Source organism: Lasiodiplodia theobromae, assembly GCF_012971845.1.
Source record: "Lasiodiplodia theobromae strain AM2As chromosome Unknown scaffold_23, whole genome shotgun sequence".
Taxonomy (NCBI): Eukaryota; Fungi; Ascomycota; class Dothideomycetes; order Botryosphaeriales; family Botryosphaeriaceae; genus Lasiodiplodia; species Lasiodiplodia theobromae.
Window position 1 is genome coordinate 451,266 of NW_023336439.1, and position 15,581 is coordinate 466,846.

The window sequence follows — 15,581 nt, forward strand, 5'->3', positions numbered from 1 at the left end:
ACGGCTGAGGAAATCCAAGACCATCCCAATACCAAAATGAAGTCAAAGATACGAATCCCTCTCATCCAGACGACTTATCCACTTCCGTCACCACCTTCAATTCCCCCCAAACCATCAAACTTTTTTCATCTCCCACTTCTCTCTCTCTTTCACTCATCCCTTGGTCTGCCCCGTCAAATTGTAGTGCCCGGCCCACGGATCGTCCCACCAAGCCCTCACCCTCGTCCACTCCATGACGGCGGCCACCTCGTCGGCCACGGCTTCGCCAAACACCTCAGCCATCCAGGCCAGCGTCGCGTCGACGCCGGCGCTCACGCCGCTGCTGCTCCACACCTTGCCGCCGCTCTCGTCGGACCGCACCCACCGCGCCCGCGGCACCCACTTCACGGCCGGCCCCAGCGCCGTCGTCTCGTGCCACGCCCGCTTGTTGGTCGTGGCCGACAGCCCGTCGAGGATTCCCGTCCGCGCGGCGAGCCCGGCGCCCGTGCACACGGTGATCAGGTAGCAGAGGTCTGGGAAGACGGATTCCAGGTAGGAGAGGGTGGGTTGCAGGCGGGAGACGGGGGCGCGGGTGCCGAGGCCTGGTTGGTGGTTTCGTGATTTTAGTATGAGTGGGGAGGGAGGGAGGAGGGGAGAAGGCTTACCTCCGGGAACGATGAGGACGTCGAGAGGCGGCGCGGTGTCGTGGGTGTGCGTCGGGAGAACGGATTCGGAGAAGTTGCTGTTGAACATGTTCATGGACGGGCTGATTGGCGCAGTGTTGACTGGGTCGAGGGTTTCGGCGATCTGGGGGAGTGGTTAGTGTTCGGTGATATTCTATATCCCCATTTCACAAAGAGAGGGCCGATGCTGTGTGTTTCAAAGCAAAAGCTCAACGTGGGGTGCTTACGAGGGCGAGATTAATTGGGTGACTCAAGGATAAGATGTTCAGGGCGTCGAGTGGACCGAAAACATCGAGAGCCTGGAAGGTAGGAAAGAGCAGGACGCCAAAATTGACGGGACCTTGAGAGTTTAGCATAGATACTTTGCGGAGTACGATATTGTATACTTACGTGTTGAATTACTGTATCTACCTTCAAGCTTGCTCGCTGCTACTGCTGGCAGCCAGGTCGCAAAGGAAAGTAAAATTAATTTCAAAACACATGCCCCCTTGAGGTAAATCTTTCTCGACATTGTTGTATGCAAATATGTGGACGCTATGCAGCAAAAAGAAAGACTGAACAATTTTTACTATAGCAGATGATATAAAGAGAAAGAGTACAAAGAGTAAGCCTCACATGTAAATGTATAAGCTTACTGTCTCAGATGAACCAAAGAATGTTTCACTGCTTGACACAGAAAGAGATGGGGTACTCGAGCAGTTAAATCCTCCACAGGATACCGACATCAGGTCTTGAAACTACAGTGGAGGCTTGGTGCTCCACTTTCTGTCGGCACTGATCAAATTCCTGACTCGTATCTGCATGCCCGCCCAGAAAATAAAGTTGTCGGCAGCGGTCCGTTGCCTATTCCTCCGTCTCACGCGGAGCCAGCACCAGAATCTGGAACATTGGCAGCAACCGTTTCAAAACGAATGGCGGGGAAGTGACATTGATTGTTTTTTCCGTGCATTCTGACTGAGACCGGTCTTGGTAGGAATGCATGCTTAGCCGTTTGTGGCCTTGCGCCAGACCAGGGTTGGCATAGAGAGGCGATTTGAGCACGTTTTGTGGAAACGCCCGTCAGCAGCATTGTTGGAGATGGTGTCGATCATGTACCCATTGCTTTTGAAAACTCACATGGCTGTTAGTTCAAGCGAGATGACGCCTGTTGGTTCGCGGCAGAATCGTTGACCATATGTGCCGCGCCATGTGCTGATTCGTTGGTTCCTAAGCCGAAGGATTCAAATAAACGCGGCCGGCCCGTCGGCCCCCGGATCAAAGTCTTGGTGTTTGGAACGGCAAACTGCGTCTCGGAGTGGCACAATTGAGATAGCATGCGCAATCATGCCCGCCGGACACTTTGACAGCACAGAGTACACGTAGGAAAATGAATCATCCGCACCATACGTTGTCTAGCTTTCAATGCGTAAGGTTGGAAAGATCTTGGGTAGAAGAGAATCTGCGATCTATTCGTACTTGCAACGCAAACTCTGGTTTTGGTCAAGCCGATCCAGCAAACAAGACCCGTTCGATATGCGTGTAACTTACTATACTACCCGTGTACCTTAAGTATCCGGGACGCGCGCATAACAACGGGACCCTATTTGCGAAATATTCCTATGTCAGAAGTTTGATAACTTTTATCGAAATTAGCCGCTCTGCAACCACGCAGGCATCCAAATTCTACCGGAAGGTCTTCAAGCTGCATTGATCTCGCAAAACCAAACTGGTCCACCACACAGCTGTGAGAATGGAGCAGAGAAAATGGAAAGGCAAAGAGCGAGCTCACCAAGAGGAGCATAGCACAGATACCAAAAGGAAGTGTGCAACTTTTCCAGGGGCGGACGCGCCAATCAAAAGCCAAACAGCAGGGAATGGAAACATAGCAGGACCTAGCCACAATTTACCGAATTCGGCAACAAAGGATCTTGAGGGTCTGTATGGTACTTCTGGATGGAGGTCTATATTCAAATTCTCCGAAGGCTCGACCTCCGATGACCATCCGGGGTCTTAGTCGTTGTCAGAGGAAGGAGAAAGTACCCGTAAAGAGCCGGCTCAACGAGAGGCCTCAAGGGAATCAAGTGTGCTACTAGAGTGGCCGAGTTTTGAAATAGAATATCCGGAAAGGAAAGGAGGCAACATGCCAAAGGGTCGGTTCGATCCCCCCAGGAAGAGATAATAAAGAACACTGGTCATTAGCCGTCGTTGCGATGGTTTGAGACGGGGCTGATGTCGCAATGGGAGTTTGTGGCTAAAGATCCGAGCCGAAGTGCTGGATTAAACCAATTGACGATTGCTTTGTGGTGCTTCCGATGTACTCGTGACCCAATGGCTGCATGAAGACTAACGAAGGCGGGGTGTGCGTCGTCAAGGGTTGGTGAAGAAGCTCGGCAGCCGATGACGTTCGCTGGCAGTGCAACACCAAAGCTCCCGACAACACCGCACCCCCAGCCCACCACATCGCCCTCGCGCGCGCCCTAAACGAGGCCTCTGCCTCCGAAACCTCCACACACCGTCCGCAATGGCGTCCACGACATCAGCGAAGTCCAAACGGGGTCCCACGGTGCTGGTCAGTCCCTCACCGAGGCAGAGCGAAAGTTCCCCAACTGACGCCGTCCACGCGCACTAGGTCACCGATGCCCGCGAGGTGGTGCAGCAGCGCCCGCCGCCGATGCCGCGCACCGCCACAACGCGCCTGATCAGCGTCGACAACGTGCTGCAGTACGCCTCGGAGATTCCGTCCGGCCAGCGCCGCGGGCCCGCCCCGGAGCGCCCGCGGCACACGCGCACGCCGTCGGGCAGGCACCCGCTGGAGCCCAAGCTGAGCGGCCGCATGGCTCCGCAGTACATGCCGTCGCGGTCGAGCAAGGTCAGCGAGAAGCTGGTGCTGCTGCCCGAGGCCGACGAGGAGAAGGCTGATGATGACGACCTGCTTGAGGGCTTCCGCGACGACGAGGACGCCGGCCCCCCGGACGACAATGAGCTGGAACGTATTAGGAGCCAGCGTGCTGGCGTCAAGGAGAAGTCATATGCCGAGCGTCTGCCCAAGGCCAGGCGTGCTGAGAAGCTGGCCCGCGTGACGGCATACTGTACTGCCCAGTCGTACAAGTTGCGCCCAACCGCGGATTTCGTCAAGAACCAGCACGGCGCCCGGACCAAGCTGTACGACGATTGCTTGTACACTGTATACCACCTACCGCTCCTGGGAGGCCATGATGGATACAGGGTTCGCAGCAGTCCGGTGTTGAAGAGCCCTGGCGGAAAGAGTGTGCTGGACGAAGAGATTGAGCGAAACGAGAATAGGGAATACCACGAGGGCTACTTCGGCGACAACGAGCGCTACGGCATACGGGCGCACGAAGACGGAGAGTCTCCCAGCCAGAGTCCTCGCAACGGCAGCGTGTCAAGGACATCAGATGACATGCTCGAATCACCACGCTCGCCGCATCGGGACAGTTCCCAGCGCTCAATGTCCCCACCAAGGATTGCTCCTGATGCTCTTGCATTCGGTGAGATGTTCGTCTACTCCTATGGCGTTGTTGTCTTCTGGAACTTTACCGAACGCCAGGAGAAGGACATATTGGCCGACCTCACTTTTTCGCAATCCATCACCAACGTGGCTCTGGTGACGCGCCCGCAGCAGGAAGAGGACTTTGAGACCGAGGAGTTCCACTTCGAGTACAACCCGGAAATCAACAGGCCCCGTGTCTACAATGACATGATCACCTTGCGGAGTGGTGACCATATGATCAAGTTGGCCATGAGCCATGCCATCGCCCAGAGCACGAAGCTGTGTTTCTTCGAGGAAAGAATGGCACAGATCATGATCAAGGCGCAATACGTACCCCGACGTCTCGCCCTCACCGGAAAGCTGGGCATGCAGCGCGAGGAAGTCGTGAGCATGTTGGGGCAGCTTTTTGCAAGCAGAGTAGATGTTAATCTTTGTAAGTACAGCCGTTGCTTTTCACCACCCGGAACGTCCTCCGTCATCTCCGCTGCTTTGCTAACAATTTGCAAGCTTCGAATATGCTCGACGTCCCCAACTTCTTCTGGGAATCGGAACCAACACTGCACCCGCTTTACGCCGCCATCCGCGAATACCTCGAGATCAAGCCCCGCATCCAAGTCCTCAACGAGCGTTGCCGCGTCTTCCTAGATCTTGCCGAAATACTGAGTGACTCCATCGCCGACAAGAAGATGACTCGTAAGTCTAATGCTTCCCCATCAGCTCTACAGGCAGCGTAGGCCAAAGATTACTAACAACCACCTTCAGGCATCACCTGGATCATCATCATCCTCATCATTCTCTCCATCCTCGTCACCTGCTCCGAGGTCTTCCTCCGCTTCGGCATCCTCACCTCAGGCAAGCACAAAGCGCCGGCGGCCGATGGCGGCGTGCCGCTGCCCATGTGCTCACCGCGAGAAGAGCTGCTGCAGTAGCGGCCACACGGAGCACTGATTCACCACAATGACTGTCGTCCCTATTCACATCCTTTGTTTCTGAAAGTGTATAGATTCTCCTTTGTATAGATACATGTTGACAGTGAAGGAATTCGCGGCGGGGAGAAAAGGAGTTTTTCAATGGCATGGAAAGGGAAGGGAATAGGGTGCAATGGACTCCTACATCAATCTCGGCGTTCTCGGGGAAAACGGGGTTTACTTCTCCTCTGGTCTGTTATCCATTAGTAGTTCGGAAAATGTAAGAAGCAGAAGCTGAAAACACGCTCTGCTTTCTTTACGCGTTCAATTTGTCCTATCAGTGTGCATAGACACATATGAGCGCGGGCGAATGCTAAGCAAACGTTGGTTTCGGGACAAAAAGTTTGGCAATAGTCATCATTTGGATACCAATTCCTAGAGACTCATACCAAAAAAAAAAAAAATTACCCCCCCATTATCCTTCCCGCACCATCCGTACCTCCGTCACAATGCATTCCTCTGCACACTCCCCTCTTTTCTCAGCTTAACCAAACACCCTCCCCAAACGCTGGCGAATTACCACCACCCACCCCTTCTCCCGCTCTCTCAGCAATAGGAGGAAAAATATCATTAAACTACGCAATGAAAAAGAAAAAAAAGAGCAAATCCAGAACCATGGCGACGTCCGAAGCATCACAAGAATCAGAAGAGAGAGTTTAGGAAAAAATGAAAGGCAAGAGAGGCCTGAGTGTGAGAGTGACGTCTTCTACTTCGCAGAAGGACAAGGATTTCGAGGGATATATGAAAAGAATTCCCGATACACGCCTGATTTCGCCGCCGATGAGAAGACAATCGACAAAAGGAAAAGAAAAAAAGCCTTCGGGTTGGCCGGCTGGTTTTCGAGTGTTTTGAGACCGACAACAATAACTCAAGATAGGGTATAATTTACGAGAGAAAAATCAACTCGCAGGCACGCTGTAGACCCATGCACGGAAGGGCAAGGCAAAGCGAAGAAGCAAGATAGCACAATCGCCAATGCTGCGCTTTTGATTCGGCAAAGGAGAAAACAATAGAACACGACCCGAAAGTGGAGGAGACTGGGACCTGGTGCTGTCGCGGCATCATAGGCGCCTGCCGGGGACGAGGATGAACAGCAGGCACAGGGCGGCGTCGGCGAAGGCGATGACAAGGAGGACCATGATGGCGCGTTTGATGAGCAGCTTCTTTACGAAAGGCTCGCGGATCTTGCCGAAGTTGCCGAACGTCGTCTCGCTGCGGCCGGCGAATACGAGCAAGGGGTCGAGCATGTACTGGTGTGATGCGAGCATGTAGACGCCAATGGTGAAGGGGAGGATGAGCTGTGTTGGAAGCACTGTTAATATCGTGGCTAGCTGGACCACAAGCGGAAGAAAACGACTTACCCAGCAACGGTTGCCTCTCGAATGGTCCAGGAAAATGAGAGTGAAGGCGGCCCAGAATCCACCAAACATGGCCAACAGACCGATGATCATGCGGACCATCATGCTCGGAGGTACCAGGTTGCCGAAGGCCTTGCAACGCAGGAAACCAGGGAAAGCATCGCGTTCCATGGCCTGGAAAACGTAGTCCTTGGCCGTGTCAAAGACTTCAGGATCATCACGGTTCTCGACTTCGATGTCGTGGGTAATCCTGTCCAGAATGCTCTGCGGAAGGATGATCTCGCGCTCGGAACCGGGGAGAAGGTAGGTGTACAAGATCTTCTCGGCGGAGGCGCGGATGTCGTTACGGGTGACGGTGTGCTGCTCGGGGGTGGATTGCTGATTGCCCGAAGAGTCCTGCATGGGAGAGCCGCTAGCCGTGGAACCTGCCATGAAGCTGGGGCGCGGGGGCTCGTTGTTTGAGCGGGCGGAATCGGTGGTGCCGACACTGTTCTGGGGCGAGTGGTGCCTGGCAGTGTCGTTCTCACGCAGAAAGGCCGAGAGGCGCTGCTCGGGCGTGGTCTTCTCGTTGGATGGTCCAGCTTCGGCAACATTGTCCAGGACGGCCGAAGATCTTTTGCTGCCGGCCTTTTCGAGCTCCGGGGTGCCGAACAGGTTGGTCCGACGCAGTTCACGCACATAGTGGCGGCAGAGGGCCATGTGTTGAGAAACATCGAGCCTAGGAAGTCAATTAGTAGCAGCGCGTAGGGTTCCGAGCAGCGCGACGCACCAGAAATCCAGGTAATCGACCGAGCGCTGCTGGTCGCGCATGTAGATGTAGAAGAAGAAGAGATCGACGGGAGCGGAGGTCCGGCGACTCAGCACCTCGTAGAGGGTGGGCAGGCGGTCACGGTGGACCTCGGGGGCCGGCGAACTTGAAGGCGTCGTCATGGCGCTGTGCGGATGGGCAACGGCGGATGGAGATTCACGGCGACGCCAGGACCAGGCGGATGCTCGCGGCGAGAGGGTTGGCGGCGGGCAAAGGGTGGCGGTCGGCAGTCGGGCGAGGAGGGAGGATAGGTGGTGAGCTTTTCGTGGCTCAGCGGCGGCCGTGTCGAGGATGCGACGACGGGCTGGGTGGAAATGAGGAGGTTCGAGCACGGAACGAGCGACGGTCGGAGCGAACGGAGGGTGGGCCTGGCCACGAGGGGGAGCCGCAAAACGGGTCGCCGGGCAACGACGTGGCTGCGAGAGTTGGGTGCGAGCAGCCGGGAGGAGAAGGAGTCGGGGTGTTGCTGAGGGAGGAAGTTTGCTTGACGTCGTGGTACCTGAGGGCGCGCAACGGCTCGGCCGCCAAGCCTCTCATCTCGCGACAGCGAATCAGCCCCGGCCCAGCCCGAGCGCAATCTCGTCGCCTTCCACAACACACGATAACCTCATTGCCTGATCGCCTCTATCAACTTATTCGCGGCGCTACATGGACTGCGGCGCGATCCACCGCCCGATCGACGCTGCACATCGTGCATGCTTGTTTGCTTGCAGCAAAGCTGCAGCCCAAGCCTAGCTGGCCCGGTCCGAGTGGGGGACGCTATTCCTGACAGCCACACCTTGAAACAACAACCACTAATCGATCAGATGACGACCTTCGTACTCTTCACCTTCAGCTTGTTGTAGGACAAGACCCTGTGAGCACACACATCTATTGCTGCTTGACGACTCTCTCGCCGCACTCCTTGGCTCGCTTTGTCTGCCGATCTTGCGAAGTATGGCATAACTCTTTTCACAGCCCTTCGTCCCTGCCGGCGCTCGTACACGGGCTTTTTCGCCCCTTCGCCACCCAAAACGGCCATGATCATGACTCGGCTCGAAGCGTCCAGGTGCAATTGCAGATTGCGGTGTACAAGTTCGATGCGATTGTGGATAGCTTTGTGACATTTCCGAGCGGAACGGACTCCTACAGACGTTCGAAGTTGCTGCACCATCCTCTCCGAGACCAAGGAGGCCACTCCGCTGACCAATTGAACATGGCACCTAAACTAGAGATCGGACTGCTCTGACGTGGTGATTGGGTAATCACTGTACTCTTGTGCCCAGGGGTGGACTCGTCCATGATTCTGATGCCCCCACCTTTTTTCTGCCATGAGCTGATCGGAGTCGTTTCCGCCATGGATCCTCAGCATCACGGGCGACTCTCAATCCTTACTGTACGGTGGTACGTCCTACAGAGGCTGCTGACCTATCTATCTTGGGATCCTGATTCTGAATTATCCTGCCGAGCCTTCGTGATAGCCGCAAGGACGATTCTTCCTCGACGGCGAGACCATTCAATGCCATGATAAATGGCCCAGAGCAAGACCGAAATTGCTCAACCACATCCCCCCAGTTCGAAGGAGTGGGTGTGAGGGCTGGTCATGGTTTTGCATCCCAGCGCGCATCACCGGGTCGACAGTTCGCAGGCTCAGGAAGAGCTCTGCCTGGAGTTCCGGGCCAACCCGACGCGCTGATCGTGTGAAGAGAGGCGCACGGGCAGGCATTGTCCAACCGAAAGCCTTCAGTCGTACGTGTAGCTAACCGTCGGTCTTGAGTCGGTAACTTCGGTCCGACGGTGGCTGGTGGGCCGGCCATGCCTTTGCGATGCCATTCCGAGCGCTGTTCGTCATCTTCGTGGACATCCTGCGATGGTCTTGTTGGCCATAGAGTGGATGGCGGGTCTCGCGACCGAACCTGCCTGTCTGACCGGAGGAACGGCCTGCTCCGCGCGGCTCCGCGAGTAGATGCTGAGCATTGGCTTCCCTGCACCTGTTTTGCATAAGCGACACCGCTTCCACATTCCTTCTCAGCAGACTCATCGAAGCAATTCATTCGCATTTCTAACTTGTCGTGGAGCACTCCAGTAAGGGTTTCAGTAATGGAGCGCTCACACTTTCACCAACAGTTGTACACATTACGCCCATTTCGAACGTGGACAGACGCATTGGGATAAAATACCATCATAGACTCAGTATGTGGCATCTATAATGTAAAGAATGGGATATCCTCCATGGACGCGTTGGCCGGAGCACGACTCTCTAACTCGTCCGCGTTAGCGCCCCCAACATTCCCTATCCCTTGCACTTAACTTGCCCCGCGACTCGAAATAATTCTATGCTTGACTTCCTCATGTACTGGGTTCTAGCTTTATGTAGAGATCATTCTGTTGTGGTTGCAACGCCTCACGTTGAAGTTAGGCCACATTTTCGGTGCGCCTTTCGCAGGGCGCTAGCGCCAACCGCGTCAACCACCAGCAGGGATACACCGTTACGTTCGAAGCTACTAATAGTGGCCCGAGAATCCTGCACAAGATCGATGCACAAGGTTGGTCGGACATAACCCGCCCTTGTCAATACTAAAGTCCGGACGAACAAACGGACGAGGCAAGCTCGGAAAGCCTGCTCCATTATGAGCGCACTTGACTCTTTCAATGCGCACACGATTGATAGCCCCCCGATCAATGACGGAAATATGACCCGGGGCCAATCACGTCCATCTTTGTGCGCGGAGGCGGGTCTCCGCTCCGCCCCCAGCTCCCACGGCGCGCCAGCCCGAGTCCGGGCCACATGAATGGCTGCTGCACTCAACAATCTCGTGACCCATCGGCACCACCCGATGGTCATGCTCTTTGCCTCAACAAGCTTCCGTGCCGAGATGCTGGTTGCAAGCCCCCCGAACGAGCCAGCCTGCGAGGTCCACCATCAATCGTCGGAGCGGAGGCGGCCTCTGGCTCCGGAGCCTGTGGCGTCCCGCCGCTCAGACGAAACCTGTGCGGAGAACCCTAGACCCTGGAGCAAGGCTGGGTCGGTAGATAGTACTGGCAATTGGACATTGAAGCCTTGCCATTGGGACGCCACTTAATGGCCGTTAATGCTCTCTTACCGCTGGAACACGACATTTCCATTCATCATGTGTTTTACCGTGCCTGTCCCATATGGGAAAGCAGAACCATTGCCCAAGAAAGTTGAAGTGTTTCTTAAAGACTTGCGGCCCATAGTCCATCATCCTAAGCCTTATGGTGCATGGGTGCTAGCATCTCCCTGGTCAATCCCGCTAGTTGCTGCAAAAACATTCCGGTCTGATTACAAAGGTGCTCTAAAATCTTGGCTTCAACAAGCTTATCCTGGGTTCTTACGGGATTTGACATGGACTTCGTGATGCAGAGTGTGTGTTGAATGACTTCTTCGTAGGTTTTCAACCATTGGAGTTTTTCAACAATGGATTTCGTATTCTGAGTCTCCACCATCACCATGTGGGAGCTGCCTGTTCTTAGAATGAGCAGATGGAAGCTCGTGCACTGGTAAGAATGATGCTGAGAGTCGATCAGGGGGCTCGAACGCTTATATGCTGATATTTGTCTACGTATCCTTCCGCCGCCTGATTCGAGCTGCACGGGCTCACTTACAGACAGACTCGTGTGTCGCTACATTTTGAACTGCATCTCACAGCTTCTACGGGGTGCACGTCTCACGGATCAATGGATCTTCTTTCCCCGTCCGCCAGCCATCGTCGCCATCGGGTTGGAGGAAATTCTCCTATCAGAACTCGAAACACAGCCCTACAGCCACGACGCCACCATGCAATCTTAACTATCTACAGCTATGAAAAGTCCGAAAGCGTTCGGCTGCTGGACATTTGTAAGTGCTGGCTGTCTATTACGCTGGGAAGCGTGAGTGACGTTGAGATGAAAGCAGAAGCCACCACCAGTTACGTAGTGGCTCAAGGAGTATAGTCCGTCGCACCAAAGGATAATGGACACAAGAAAGCCCTGACTTTCTTTACCCCGCCGTCAATCACTCTTCTTACCAGTTGGCTGCAGCCTCAGTGAACAATACCAGGTCTCCTGGAATGCCTCTTTGCTCACCTCAGGCCCAAAAGAGACTTAGACTCCGCGAAAATGTGCATTAAGGTACCTTTGTGCTTTCGCGCACGAACACGAGAGGTCTTCGGCCACGCACACACACGATAACAGCCTCGGGTGGAGGATAAGATGTCAGGTCCTAAGCACATACTGTAAGCCAAGGATGACTAAGTGACCAACCCCGGTGATCCGGATCGTGTGAACAAGCGGGGGTGCGCTCAGCCCTAAGTCTCTCTGCTTTCAGACCCATGTGCCATCATCCCTTTGAGATCTCGATGCACGCTTCCTATTGAGGCACCCAGCCTCCCGGGCAACATCGAACGTAGACGGTGTTGAGTCCCGCTGCCGTCAAAGCCTATCAGAATCGTGACATCAGCTGCCTGCCGCCCATGCATGCTGGCCATGGCCTGACAATACATAATTGGGGAAAGGATCTTTGCGCAGCGTTGACGACCCCTGGGGGGGTTGGAGGAGCCGAATCCTGGCATTGATCGGGTTGAACACGTTTCGTGGAGTATACTCCGTTTTCCCCAAGTAACCGCTCAGGGTGTATCATTGAATTCCACTCAACGAGCTCGCTTCACCCTTCTGAGAGCATTCGTGTCCTGTGCTCTACTTTCGTCGAACGGATGACCCAAATAGATCATACTGCAGAAATCTGCTATGACACCCCATGTTTTGTTTTGTCTTGTCGCATTATTGTATCACCTGTTCCATATGCATTTCTTGGTCGGCTTACTGTTTGACGGCATGTACGCAGTGTGGCAGTGTGCATTTGCTGCCGTGGGTCTCTCTTCGCGACGCCCGGCGTTAGTGATCTCTTCAACCAAAAGAAAAAAAAAAAAAAAGAGAAAGATAGGCTGAAGTTGATGTAAGGGATGCACTAGTCCAGCAAGGAGATGGTAGCATCCAGCTGAGCTGCTGACATGAGAACTATCGTGTGGCGCAGTATATTGGCCTTGGGACGCTTGACAGGTGCCATGAAGCCCACCTACCACGTAGACTGCCAAAGTAGAGTCCAGTGCGTAGAAGGGCTAGAAGCTTTTAATGCAGTGAGATCGTACCAAGATACTTGGCTTAGCGCCCCCTCTCAACCAGACCTCACCACAACGACTTACTGTTTCTGGAAGTAACCGGTCGACGGCAACATCCCGATGCGGTAAAGCCTTCCTACCTGACACCATCCGAGTGGACGGATTCTGGCCAATAGGATAGAGTTCATACGGTTTTCCGCATGCATATGGTAGAGCTGGTACTTCTACGATCCGCTCAATGACGTCTTCGTACACCAGCTGCGCAGGCTTGCTTGCAACATTAATATTCCACGACCACCATACGTCTGCTATCCGCACGACGTTCAACACTAATAGGATTCAAGAGATGGAGAAAACAAACTCTTTACCATCGATACCGACCAAAATCGATGTTGTGGTCGTCAAGGCGGCGATCCGTCACTCCAACTTCTACCCCGGATCCATCTCTCCGAACTCCCCCTCCAAACCCACCTCCACCTCCACCCCCACCGTAGGTACACCTACTAGATCTCCAAAAACACACAACTTCCAACGTAGCGGCCTCATTTCTCACCGCGGCGATGTGCGGGGCGCGCCAATCACCATCAGCCGACATGAGCTCGCGCGCACGGGAGCTAAAAATAAACATGTGCAAAAGAAAGAAAGCCATGAGGTGCGCGAATCGTGAATTTGCCCGGCGGAGATGGCCGAGCCGAGGGTGCGCGGGGCGACGTCGGCGTGGGCGTTCGGCATTTTATCTTGGTATTGCCTAGTAGGGTAAATCGTACGAGATACGTACCCATGTTGCGTATTGCCTTGTCCTGAAATATCAGTAGTAGATGTGCAGGGGCCCGCGGTTTCAGGGTGGGAGAAGGTGCCGGATTCGGTCGGCCATTGCTATCTTTCCCCAATCCCATCTGCTAAAGGAGTTAAACGAAGAATGTGGACGAGTATCCGTGGATGAGCTGGAATGGAGATAAACGGTCCTTCTATGGCCGGCTCGGTAACTCCCCAGCGGAATGTGGGGACAAAATGGAAGTGTCAGAATTTGATGACGGCCAGACGAAAACAAAAGGTAGCGCCACAGTTGGAGAAGCCTGCGGGATGTAAATGCGGCACCGGATAGTGTTGACTCGATAATGTGACAAGTATTGTGTTCATATAGTACATTTCCCATCGGCATCAAGCTTGCCGCCGTAGCTCTTCTCCTTTTTAGTAACGTGCAAAAGTTCAAGCTCTGCCGTTTTACATGAGCCAGACACAAGTCCGCTGACTCAATCAATCTTACCGCGTAACTTTTACATGTACTTATCCATCAAACCTTCAAAGTACTTCCTCACGGCTTGATTCGAAAGCTCCACATTCGTCCCCTTGGAGAGTGATTCCTGACGCCAACCAAGAGCCTGAAGAGAGTATCTGCCATCGACCTGTGCCACGGCGTCCCAAAGCACCAGGTCGGCCTCTGCCACGCTCGGCTGGTTCCACAGCTGCATCTGCACCTTGCCACTGCGCATTTCCTTCGGACCCACGACCATGATGTGGTTATAGCCGCGCTCGCGCGCCTCGCGCAGCTTCTTACCAAGACCGCGTGCACTCGTGTCAACGTCGACCTGGACGGGCGGGCGGCCCAGCGGCGCAGGCAGCGTCGCTCCTGTGTGCTCGTCCCGCTGCTCGTCGGCACCCGACAGCTGGATGGCCAGCTTTTGTACGTGGGCCAGCAGCTCGTAGTCCTGCGACAAGGCGAGGATGATGGCCGGGCGCGGCGCGAGCCAGAACGGATACTTGCCGTCGTAGTGCTCGATCAAGAGGGCGAGGAAGCGTTCGAGCGAGCCGAGGATGGCACGATGGATGATGACGGGTGTAACGGGGCCTGTCTGCGCGAGCAGCTCCGGCGCCGTGTCCTCCCTCACCGACCCCGTTCGCTCGAGCTCCGGCGCGGGCGCACTATACGACAGGTTGAAGCGCTGGCCCAGCTGGAAATCCAGCTGGATAGTGGCCGTCTGGTGCTCCTTGCCGTCACTGTCGCGCAGGATGATGTCGATCTTGGGCCCGTAGAAGGCACCATCACCTGGGTTAATCGCCCACTCCCGCCCGCTGTCGTCGAGCGCCGCCTTCAGTTGGCTCTCGGCACGGTCCCATTCCTCCACCGTGCCGATGTAGTGGTCCTCCGGCCGCGTCGAGAGCACCAGCTTGTACGGGCCGAGCTTAAAGGTCGAATAGACTGTCTGGACGAAATCAAGGGTGCGCTTGATCTCTTCTTGGATCTGAGACGGGCGACAGAAGATGTGTCCGTCGTCTTGGTGGAAGCGACGCACTCGCGTCAGCCCGCTCAACGCGCCGGAAATCTCATTGCGGTGCAAAGCGCTAAAGTCTGCATAGCGGATGGGCAGGTCGCGGTAGCTGCGCTTCTCGCTGCCGAACAGCAGACAGTGGCCGGGGCAGTTCATGGGCTTCAGACCAAATTCCTCGTCCTCGCCCGCCTCGGCTGCTTCTTTCTTCCCGGTTGCGCCGCGGCCCTGCACGGAGAACATGTCCTCGGCGTAGTTCACCCAATGGCCGGATTTCTGCCATAACGACTTCTTGTATATAGTAGGCGTGATGACCTCGCGGAAGCCGAATCGCGGATACTGCGTGCGCAGGAAATTGGCAAGCTTGTTGAACATATCAGCGCCATTGGGAAGGAATAGCGGCGAGCCGGGCGAGTAGAGAGAAGTGGTGAAGAGGTCCTGCTGGGCGCCCAGCTCGCGGTGGTCGGCTGGTGGTTTGGGCGGATCATCAGTCGTCGGGTTTAGTTTCTGTGCAGGCTGGGAAGCGGAACATGAAGAACACGGGCGTCTCCATGTTGGCGGGCGCAGGACGGATTGAGGGCGCGGGGCCCTGGCGTAGCGGGCAATGTGCGAGAGGTTGAGCGGCGGACGGCGAGCGGGCATTGGGGCGGCGGTGCTGGAGAAATTCTGGGGCGCGCACAAGCTGCTGTTGGACGCGGCGCGCGGCACGGGAGCTTGGGCTTAGCGCGCGGACGGCTCGGCGCGTGACGTGAGGCCTGCCACGACAACGACGCGAGGTAGACAAGACGTTGTGTTGCCAACTCGCCTCGACCCTCTCGCCATGACATCTCCCGTACGCAACAGGCTAATCTTGCTATTGGCATCTAGCCACACGCGTCGACTTATCCTCGTGCCCTAATCGACAACTCTACGCCGCCCGCCAGCCTTCCATC

The 15,581-nt window shown here is 55.2% G+C and overlaps 4 protein-coding genes across 4 annotated transcripts; 1 reads left to right on the forward strand and 3 right to left on the reverse strand.

Annotated features, from left to right (window-relative positions):
• Positions 1-153: 153 nt before the first annotated feature.
• On the reverse strand, positions 154-1,018 carry LTHEOB_7650 (Dj-1 family protein; the record flags this gene model as incomplete). The annotated part of the gene is made up of 3 exons (XM_035517040.1): positions 154-581; positions 645-786; positions 890-1,018. 3 exons carry the CDS (start codon positions 1,016-1,018, stop codon positions 154-156), a joined length of 699 nt encoding a protein of 232 aa, XP_035371159.1.
• A 2,144-nt stretch (positions 1,019-3,162) lies between these two features.
• LTHEOB_7651 (Sporulation protein Rmd8) lies at positions 3,163-5,081 on the forward strand (the record flags this gene model as incomplete). Its single annotated transcript, XM_035517041.1, has 4 exons — positions 3,163-3,210; positions 3,271-4,585; positions 4,660-4,845; positions 4,915-5,081. 4 exons carry the CDS (start codon positions 3,163-3,165, stop codon positions 5,079-5,081), a joined length of 1,716 nt encoding a protein of 571 aa, XP_035371160.1.
• A 1,100-nt stretch (positions 5,082-6,181) lies between these two features.
• Positions 6,182-7,408, reverse strand: LTHEOB_7652 (Rgs domain protein; the record flags this gene model as incomplete). Its single annotated transcript, XM_035517042.1, has 3 exons — positions 6,182-6,418; positions 6,482-7,196; positions 7,248-7,408. 3 exons carry the CDS (start codon positions 7,406-7,408, stop codon positions 6,182-6,184), a joined length of 1,113 nt encoding a protein of 370 aa, XP_035371161.1.
• A 6,251-nt stretch (positions 7,409-13,659) lies between these two features.
• On the reverse strand, positions 13,660-15,291 carry LTHEOB_7653 (Threonyl-trna synthetase; the record flags this gene model as incomplete). The annotated part of the gene is made up of 1 exon (XM_035517043.1): positions 13,660-15,291. One exon carries the CDS (start codon positions 15,289-15,291, stop codon positions 13,660-13,662), a length of 1,632 nt encoding a protein of 543 aa, XP_035371162.1.
• Positions 15,292-15,581: the final 290 nt, after the last annotated feature.